General features: G+C 37.8%; 2 protein-coding genes across 4 annotated transcripts; one reads left to right on the top strand and one right to left on the bottom strand.

The window, feature by feature from the left end:
• Positions 1–509: 509 nt before the first annotated feature.
• On the bottom strand, positions 510–4238 carry LOC120439761. 3 transcript variants are annotated; one of them, XR_005612739.1, is made up of 6 exons: positions 3284–4236; positions 2977–3081; positions 2591–2876; positions 2035–2201; positions 1442–1537; positions 510–885 (listed from the first exon to the last, which is right to left on the bottom strand). XR_005612739.1 is itself a non-coding variant. In XM_039610772.1 (6 exons), exons 1-4 carry the CDS (start codon positions 3410–3412, stop codon positions 2052–2054), a joined length of 642 nt encoding a protein of 213 aa, XP_039466706.1. In that variant the 5' UTR covers positions 3413–4238; the 3' UTR covers positions 510–885; positions 1442–1537; positions 2035–2051. The 3 variants fall into 3 exon arrangements, 1 of the variants encoding a protein (XP_039466706.1); XR_005612740.1 differs by having other exon boundaries at positions 3647–4236; XM_039610772.1 differs by having other exon boundaries at positions 3005–3081; positions 3284–4238.
• Positions 4239–5540: 1302 nt separating this feature from the next.
• Positions 5541–7289, top strand: alkbh7 (alkB homolog 7). Its single transcript, XM_031751200.2, has 4 exons — positions 5541–5929; positions 6285–6458; positions 6573–6697; positions 6847–7289. The coding sequence occupies exons 1-4, from the start codon at positions 5657–5659 to the stop codon at positions 6965–6967; spliced, it is 693 nt and encodes a 230-aa protein (XP_031607060.1). The 5' UTR covers positions 5541–5656; the 3' UTR covers positions 6968–7289.
• Positions 7290–9817: the final 2528 nt, after the last annotated feature.

Below are 9817 nucleotides of genomic sequence, written 5' to 3'. Positions count from 1 at the left end.
AAAATCTAATAAATATTTTTAAAATACTGTGGGAAATACATTTACAAATAATTCTAAACTGTTTGCCCAGTAAATTATAATCAGCTAAAAGTGTTAGAAAACATGAAAGTAACAACACTAACAATTTAACTTTTTATTAAACACAATGTGCTTTTAAAAAGGCACGGATAACGGAGCTCACTCATAAAAAGTGCTTCATAAATAAAACAAAAGAAAGACTCAAGGGTCTCCATCTCGATTCTAAAATTAAATAACATTTTCAGTATTAACAGCAATTGCAGCTATTAGAACATTGAGGCATTTAACACTTACTGTACCTTGACAGCTGCAGCTCACTTATTTTAAAAATACATAAAAAAAATGTACTGGTTTCCACTGCTGTACTTCATAGGTAACAAACATCAAGGCAGTGCATTAAGGTATTAGGCAACAGAACGTTAAACATGAATAGTCCACGAAATGAGCAGTCATTCACTTTAAATTTGAACTAGAAGAGCCAAATGATTAGGAAAAAAAAAAAAAAGCTTTCTCAATACTCAGCTCAACAAGTAGTCCATTCTGAGTGATTCACTCATTGAACAAATCATTCTTCAGCGTCAGTAGACGCCCTTTCAGTGGTTTGTTGTCCTCAAGGCACATCACAACCTTCTGGATAAATGTGAATGTAAGCTCAAGTTTCTTTGGGTATTGTAGGTCTAGTGCATAGATGTACCCAAAGAGCAGGAGAAATGAGTCAGCCAGATTTGTGGGACCATTCACAAGTATTTCATCCTCAACGACAATGCAGATACTTTCGGGACTGAAGAGGGCCGAATCAGTAGTGTCATCCGTGACAACTGTCAGCAGAGCCACAAGAGTGACAGTGAGGTCTGGACCATCTGCTGACTGCAAAACACAAATAATACAAGAATGAGTTCAGCCCCTCAAGGACACAAATCATGCTATTGATTAGAGGTGTGAATCTTTATAAGTCGCACGTTTCTTTTAGGATTATAATGTCAACGATTTAATTTGATACATCATGATGCATTACAATAATCTTAATTTGGGTTTGGTTTCAAAACATATGTTTAAATAAATGTTTTCAATAATAAATATATGTCAAGATATTTGTTTTTGTTATTTACCAAACATTTCTCTGACCACAATGTGGCACCTCCAAAAAAATAGAACACTTGAATTTTAGAAAGGGAGAGAGTTTTTATCTGTGGATTTGTTTTTGTTTAATAATCTTTCAAGTATTTTCATGTTTTCTGGTTTATGCGTAACAATCTTCTTGCAATCTTATTCAACAATAGTTGATATATGGGAGAAAACAAGTCAGATGAGGACAGTTTTGAACCTCCTTCCTGATATACACCCTGGTTCTCCTTGAGTTCTGAGTGATATATTCGACTGAACAGCTAGGCAAAGGGGTTGATGCTGAGGGCAGTACACTTACATCACAAGTCCTGAATAACGTGGAGGCATCTTCACGCAGGTACACAGGAAGTGCATGAAGGACGAGGACCCGTCTTGTATTTACATCACGCTGTTCCTAGATGAACATACAATATCTATTAGAATAGTATTTACACAAATGCAGAGTAAAAACAAAGTGTTGGATAGCCATGTTCTGATTGTCATTGTTATAGATCAGGGGTGTCCAAACTTTTTGTGTAACGGGCTAAAGATGGTAAATTCAGTATTTTGGATAACTGTATTTTTAGTAATACACATTTTAAATTAATAAGTTTCCATTGTAAATACATCAACAACTCACAAAGGAAAAACTTCCAAATGTAAACCAATTTTTACAAAAACAGTACTTGTTTGGACTTCTTTAAATTGAAGCTGATAAATCTTTTTAACACAACACTTTTTGAAAGGATACATTTTGTCACGATGTCCTTCTCCTAAAATGACAACCTTGTATCCATGGCATAATCACTTAATCGTGGGGCACAGTTGAAGCAATTGACACTATGGCTTCTTACAGCTGTGTACAAACCATCTGTTAATGTAATTCTGAATCATGTGAAATGAAAAATTTACCTGAATGTCATAAATTCTCATGAGCTTGCTAGCTCCTCTGCAATCTTGCCAGTCTTGATGGCCTTGTCTCGGAACAAAGTGATGAGTCTAGGCGTGTGTCTGTCCAGCTCCTTGTAGAATTGAGTGCGCAGGTTAACATTCTTGATTCGGTGGAACTCTGCAACCACCTGTACATGAACAGAAATACACAGAAATGAACAAAGATGAATTAGGAGCAGAAATGTGAATGTATTTTAAAAAGTTCTCAGGTTAGCAAAACCAGAGCAATTCTAGTCAGAACCAAGGCCAAAATAGAAAGTTATTCGTCATTCTTTGTAATGTTATCTAAAGGAAATTTAAATAAATAAACTTCTAGAGACTTTGTTTACTATGAATGGGGAAAAAAAATACGTCACAGAGTGATGTGTTGTCATTTTACATCTGTCATTTGCTTTTTGGTAAATTGTTTGAAAATCTAGACTTTTAAAAACTGGGAGAACAGTAAAGAGACAGACAGACATATACACACATCTATATATATATATATATATACATATTTTATATTTTATTTTTTCACCTGTGACTCCATAAGTAGGGCTGGCCATCTGTCCACGATGTCTCTCACTCGTGGAGCTCCAACAGCTCCAACAATTTCTTGGCGACATAGGGCATAGGTTGTGTCCATGAGGACATAGTGAAGGCTAAAGTCCCCATTCGGTCTTGGCTTGAACCTCCTCTCTTTAATTATTTCTTTCAGCTCCTCCACTGACTTTGGTCGCTCAAGTAGAGTAAGTTTCAGGGCGGTGTCTCGTTCAACATACACATGCACCACATGCTTCTGGGCAGCAGCCATCTTTTGGTTCCTGGAAAAAAAAAAAACAAACCAAAAAAAAAAAAAAAACACATTAATTTTTATGGAGAGTAAAGGTGATACAAACAACGTATACAAGTCCATAGCCTCACTTGAACGATGGGAAGTATGGACAGACACCTGCAGGAGTGAGGCAGTTTATTCATGGACCCACTGCCCAGTCTTGACTTGTAGAGCTCGCTTAGTGGAATACCCCTCTAAAGTGTTAAAAGGATTTCGAGATTATCTCACAACCACACATTTGAGACTACGAAAAAATACAAACATGTGTCTAATCATGATAACACACTCATGTTGTTTAGCATTGTTCGTTTCATGCTAGCACACACACACACATAGCTCTACAGCGTAAACTACTGACTGTGTAACGCGGACACTTATTGAAATAAGTATACTCACAATACGCACGTGCATTACCGGCGAATACGACAACCGGTAGAAACGGACAGTAGAAAGTTTTAGTAGAAAGTTCAAATGCATGGAGCTAGAACTGCCACCGTCAACTTCCCGGGCAAGAATACAATGCATTATGGGAAATGTTGTCCCCCACGGAAAACCGCCAAAACGTTACACCGTTGTAATTTGAAATAACATTACGTATTTGTCACATTCGAAAACTTCTAAAATTACAATTACTTGGATTCGAATTTATTTATAACAAACATTCACTGTGCACAAAGTACGAATATATTTCCAGTAAAAAATAAAAAAGACTGTTTATCGAAATTAAATTTAAACAAAACAAAAACACGTTAGACTTACCAAATTTAGGGCAGTTGATGAAAAAAATTAAGGTGGTGGTCGTTGTAGGTTGAAGTTGGGGACTCTTAATCCACACGGGCAGGCCAAATCTTCCCCGCATCAAGGTAAATTCAAGATGGCTGACTCAGCTTTCCTGAGGGAGCGACAAGACTCCACCCACCAGAACGTCACTAATATATGCTTCTTAAACTTTTTGAGCGTTCCAAACAAATTAGCTAAAAAATATTGAGCCCTATTCAATTAAAGTCGCATAAAAGCCAACAGAGCTCAATACTTTATAGTTTGCTCAACTACAAAACGACATTTGAGTGTTATGAGCTTATTAGTTATGAGCTAGAACAACTGTTAGGGATTACAGTGTATCAGGCAAGTTATTCAAAGTATCATACAAAATGGCCACCCCCGAGTATTTTTCTGGTGACTTTCATTTTAATTGCCTGATTCAACAGAAGGCATAGTGATGCCTCCAGGAAAATCTGACCCATGATAATTCAGTGAATCACAGAGCCTTTAAATGAGTCCACCAACTGGGAATTGAAATATGAACCCACTCTTCATAACGCTTGTCATGGCTGGATGAATGTAATGCTGGGGGCAGCAACATGGCATCCAACAACAAAGTGGGAATCACATCAGTTGTATGAGGAGGAGGTATGTGTGTTATTGTGGATGTTCACTGACTGAGACCAATACTATAGGCTCACAGAAGGAGCACAAATTAACCTTGTTATTGAGGGGATTCATGTGGATGTTTGGAATCACGTGCACACATATCTGTCTCTGTAGGTGGAAGGATGGTGGACTAACGTTTATCAGTGCTAGAAGAAGCACGCATTTTACATTTTTAAACATCCAGAATTATTAAGGTAGTTATAAGTAGAGTAAGGCAGGTGGTCCTCCACAAGGAAACATCTTTTTTCACTTTGTCTTTGCATATTTAAATCACAATTTAACTTCAATGTAAAAGCAATGCACTTCTTGTGGGGGTCAAGGAGATACCTCACTTTCCTTCTATAAGAGTTTGCCTGGATACAAACCAAAAGAGGGAGCAGGAGAGTGGAAGTGGTAACCTTAGTGGTAAGTAGGCCAAGTAAGCATTTTTTCTCTCTTTGGGATTCTCCAGTGAGGATGAAGTCATCATCTCCTCTAAGAACTCCCTCCTTTCGCCTTTTTTTTCACATTCTCCATTTTTACAGCTTTCAAAATTTCGCACAGATTCAGAGTCACTTAGTGGATCCATGAAAATTTATAAACTCTTTTTATAAATTTTTATTACTTTCTATGTTAGCATTGGTTTTTTTTTTCTTAATCCAGTTTCTACATAATTTATCATGAAAATCCTGTGCATCAGGTAAAGCAATTTAAAGCCTGGCAATTAGAAAAAAAGATCTTTGTGTATATTTTGTCAAACACTATTGATACAGTTGGTGATGAACAAAGTGGAAAAACACCACCTCCTGTGTGGAGGCTTAAACATTTTTAATAGTAGAAATGTGCTGAATAAGCTGATTCAGTTTGTAATCATGGGTATTCAGTTCCCTCCAGTGTTCACACAGATAAATTGCAGCATATGCTTCCCTGTATTTATTAAACCTGTAAGAGGTTTATGGTACCATAGCAGTTCGCCATTAAAATAAATAAATAAAATATTTTTAAAAAATAAATCTGTATAGAATATCTTTTGTATAATGTTTTATAACAGTTTTTTGTAACTCTAATTTGTACTACTATTTTTATGTAAATTCATTTTCATTCTTATCCTTTTATATGGTTTCCATGGTACATCACAAGATAACGGGTGGCATTATCTTTGAGATGACGGAGGTCAAACATTTTGTCAGCTTCTTTCAGGCGTTTTACTGAAAAAAAGACTTCGAGCCCCACAATGCTTTGCGTTTCCAACATGGCGCCTCCCATATCTGCTTGACTTATGTCAACAAAACCGAAACGCCGCTGAAGGTAAACGGGGGCTTTATAAGGACACTAACTAATAATACATCGACAGGGACGATGAAAGTGTTGTTGGCTGTGTTAAAACAAATCCACAAGCCAGCTCTTTGCACCGGTAACCCGCGCTGTCTGAGCTCCGGAGCCACCAGCGGCCTGTTACCTTTCCGGGATGAAGCTCCAATGGTGGGCTCCAGCCCGGAGCTGGTGCAGAAGCTGAGCTCGCAGGTGGAGGTGAGGACGGACTTCATCACTGAGGAGGAAGAGGCTGCTTTTCTGCGGGAGCTGGACCCAGGCCTGAAGAAGAAACGCTACGAATTTGACCACTGGGACGATGTAAGTCAGGTTCATTGTTGACTGAAACTTTAGGAAAGTTGAATGTATTGAATATTTAAAAAGGTGGAGGTGAAGGTGGTTTTACTGCACTGTGATTACAAGTGCTTCTGATAGTTTGTCTAACCCAACAACGTTTATGAGGCAGGATAAAATATTAGACACTGCTGACAGTAATGCAGTCCCTGTATGACCTCAGTGATAAACAACATAAAGTACAGTAGTTCGTTTTTAACTGCATCACAGAGCTATAGCTGTATTCACACCTAACACTGTCATTGATCAGTGTAGTTGAACTGTTTTCTCTTCAGAGTAACACAGGCTGTGAGATTGACTTTGTTTTTTCCTGCACATTTAGGCAATCCACGGGTACAGAGAGACTGAGCGTCTGAGGTGGGGCGCGGCGTGCGAGGAGATCTTGAATCGGGTCCGATCTACAGCATTTCCTGAGGGTAGCCAGCTCCTCGGCCCTGTGCACGTTATAGATTTGGACAAGACTGGCTACATCAAGCCCCACATCGACAGTGTCAAGGTGGGTTTCCCAGGATTTTTGCACAGTGGCTTTCTGAAAATAGTTACACACGTGGTGATGTAGCATTGTAATCTTTGGAGACTTTATTTGTGATCTTACTCTCACTTTTTCCAGTTCTGTGGAAGCACCATTGCAGGGTTGAGTCTGTTGTCTGACAGTATTATGCGCTTAGTGAAGGAGGACACACCCAGTGAATGGCTGGACCTGCTGCTTTCCCGACGCTCCCTCTACATACTGAGGTGCTGCGCTCACCTCTTATCTGTCTTAATATTTCCTAAATATGACGTGTTTGAGATTAATACACAAGGCTCAATGGTTATAGTAAAGAAACAGATGTGGTAGTTTGCACTTAACAAAGGTTCATCCTGTCCTTTTTACACCTGTGCAGGGACCAGGCCAGATATCAGTTCACTCATGAGATCCTGAAAGATGAGGAGTCTGTGTTCAACGGGCAGAGAGTGCCTCGGCAGCGACGCATCTCTGTCATCTGTCGTAACCTTCCAGGATAAGCTCCAGCTCTAATATCTGCTTTAACAGCAACAGATCATCAAGTCCAACTTTGAGGTTTCTGCCAGTGATACTCATGGAGATATTAAGGCTAAGGTCTTTCAAGTTTATTAGCGACTACAAATGAAGTGTTCAGAATCTTTTGGGGGACATGACGCTCTTCTGGTCATGCTGTTAAAAAAGACTATGAATTGATTCAATTTAGAATAGAATAGAATAGCTTTTTATTGTCACTGTTACAAGAACAGTGAAAGGCAGTTTGGCATCTCTCCATGTGTGTGAAGTACACAATAGCGTAAGTATTTACACAATGACAAATTTACATTTACACAAGAAAGATATGTACAAGTTATACATACACCTGCAAACATACACGCACATACATACATATATGTATATATACATATTTGCATCCGTACATGCATACACACACATATTTCCACATACACGCTTACATCTATATACATACACATACATGCCATCTAACTAGCAGGTGCATTGAGAGGTGCAGTGTGATCAGTGATATTGCACATTTAAATGACATTCTTCTAAATTTGCACTGGATCCTGCCGCATACATCAGATTTAAACGTATCTGAATGTTGTTTTCGGTTCAACATTAAAGTGTTGATTCAGATTTGTATATTTATATAATAATTTCATCACTTTGGTGTGCTTTTCTAATTCTGTATAATACAGAGTCTCTTTGTGAAACATTTCCAATGTACCTTAGCAAATAAAATTATGATCTTGAATGCTTTAAAAACGTTTGACTGAACAGTGTGTGAAAACCCACAGATTGGATAATTAAAGAATATAATTTAAGAATAAATTACATAAATACACAGCTTTTTTTGACAACACTTCAACAATTCTTTAAAGACTGACATCATGGATTTAACTTTAATAGAAGTCTAGTGTTCTAATTGAAAATAAAGTGTCCTTCAGCTCAGTTTGACTAAAAATGCACTTTAATGTTTATAAACGTTTATGAACTGTTTTTTTGTTTGTTTGTTTTTTCTAGAAATTATGACCACTAGATGGCAGCAGCACATCTTCTCTGATAAGTCAATTTCATTGTAGGAAGAACCACACTATTCATTGATCCAAAGTGAAAGAGGTCAAGACTTACAATACTATTATACAAAAAGTACTTAAACATGACTTACTGGCCAACCCCAGTTTAGACAAATACTCCTTATGTACTTCTTTAGCCTTATAACACAGGTAAGGAAGACAGTGCTAAATTATATTTGTTTATTTTATTGTAATGACTGCGTGTGAGTTGGGTTTCAAAACATTGATGACACCACAGTTGGGGAGTCAATATCATAGTATATTGCAGAGAGGAATGGGGATTAGGGCTCATTCAGAGACGTGGTGGTTATAGAAGTTCTGGGCCTGGGATTAAAAGGTAAAATACATCTTTAAAGACGATGTGTCTGTGATGTGCTAATTATCATGTAAACCAAAACCTTGGATTTTTTTTTCCAAACAGAGGCTGTTTTGTCTTTTGTTGTTCATGGTCTTTCTTCTCTTTCCCAGCTGGCCATGGCAGATGTTTGTTCTTCTCTGAGTGTGATTCTGTCTCACATATAAACCTAATGAAAGAGAGTTCCTTCTCCTGACTGTTGCCAAGTGCTGGTTCATAGGGGGTGTGAGCTGGTGCAATGTAAATACAATTCAATTAAATTGTATTTGTATCACGCCAATTCACAACAACAGTCACCTCATGGCACTTAATATTGCAAGATGCAAAATTAGAATGAAATTCTAACAATCACACAACCCTCTATGAGCAAGCACTTGGTGACTGAGTGATAAATTCAAGCACAACCAGCCTCAGGGAGGGGCAGCTATCTGCTATCACTGGGCTGGGGTGAGAGGAAAAGAGAAGAGAGCAAAGGTAAACTACAGGAGTGAGGGGCAGAGTTTAATAATTGCTAATGATTAAATACAGAAGTGGTGTATAAGCACAGAGAGTGAAAAGAGGAGAGTGAAGAAGAAACACTCAGTGGATCGTGGGAAGCCTCCCAGCAGCCTAGACCTATTGCAGCACAACTAAAGGATGATTCAGGGTCACCTAATCTAGACATACCTATATGTTTTGTCAAAAAGGAAAGTTTCTAAACTTAATCCAAACTGGGAGCTGGTCTCACAGAAGAGAGGTCTGATAGCTGAAGGTTCTGCCTCCCATTCTATTTTCAAATGTCCTAGGAACAACAAGTAAGCCTGCAGTCTGAGAGTGAAGTGCTCTATTGGAACGATATGCTACTGAGGTCATTAAGATAAATGGGGCCAGATTATTCAAGATTTTGCATATGATGAGAAGGATTTCTAATAACATTCTTTAATAAAATTTAACAGGGAACCAATGAAGAGAAACCTCTATGGGAGAATATTATCTCTTTTTATGTTTCCTGTAGTTTAACTAGTTCATTTGTATCATATGAGTTCATGGATAGATAAAACTGGGTATCATCTCCATACAATTAAAATATAACCAAGGTTTTCTAATAATATTACCTAACGAAAGCACGTGTAATGTAAAAAAGTATATTGGTCCCATCACAGAACCCTGTGGAACTCCCTGAATTGCTTTTGTGTGTGAAAAGAGGCTCCTCTTTAACTGGTGCAGTTTCTGTGCTATTCTGCACTCTAAATCCTGACTACATTTTTTAAATAAACTATTCATTTGAAAATGATCATTTAATTGTTTGACAACTAACACTTTTTGAAATAAAAGGTGTGAAATTGGTGTACAATAGAACTGTTTTTGCTTCAAATTGCACCACAATGTACATAATCTCTCACAGAAAAATGTGAAAGATAAAAAACCTCAGACAACACTGC

The sequence above is a fragment of the Oreochromis aureus genome, linkage group 4 (assembly GCF_013358895.1).
Source record: "Oreochromis aureus strain Israel breed Guangdong linkage group 4, ZZ_aureus, whole genome shotgun sequence".
Classification (NCBI taxonomy): Eukaryota; Metazoa; Chordata; class Actinopteri; order Cichliformes; family Cichlidae; genus Oreochromis; species Oreochromis aureus.
Note: the sequence above shows the minus strand (reverse complement) of the source record. Positions and strands in the feature narration are given on the sequence as shown.

What these genes read in the sequence shown, in the direction of transcription:
- LOC120439761 (XM_039610772.1), bottom strand. Translation starts at nt 3,412, where the DNA reads ATGCATTGTATTCTTGCCCGGGAAGTTGACGGTGGCAGTTCTAGCTCC. An exon ending in CGGTAATGCACGTGCGTATT is followed by an intron (nt 3,082 to 3,283) that starts GTGAGTATACTT and finishes TTAACACTTTAG; the next exon opens with AGGGGTATTCCACTAAGCGA. An exon ending in AAACTGCCTCACTCCTGCAG is followed by an intron (nt 2,877 to 3,004) that starts GTGTCTGTCCAT and finishes TTTTTTTTCCAG; the next exon opens with GAACCAAAAGATGGCTGCTG.
- alkbh7 (XM_031751200.2), top strand. Translation starts at nt 5,657, where the DNA reads ATGAAAGTGTTGTTGGCTGTGTTAAAACAAATCCACAAGCCAGCTCTT. An exon ending in AATTTGACCACTGGGACGAT is followed by an intron (nt 5,930 to 6,284) that starts GTAAGTCAGGTT and finishes CTGCACATTTAG; the next exon opens with GCAATCCACGGGTACAGAGA. An exon ending in CGCTCCCTCTACATACTGAG is followed by an intron (nt 6,698 to 6,846) that starts GTGCTGCGCTCA and finishes ACACCTGTGCAG; the next exon opens with GGACCAGGCCAGATATCAGT.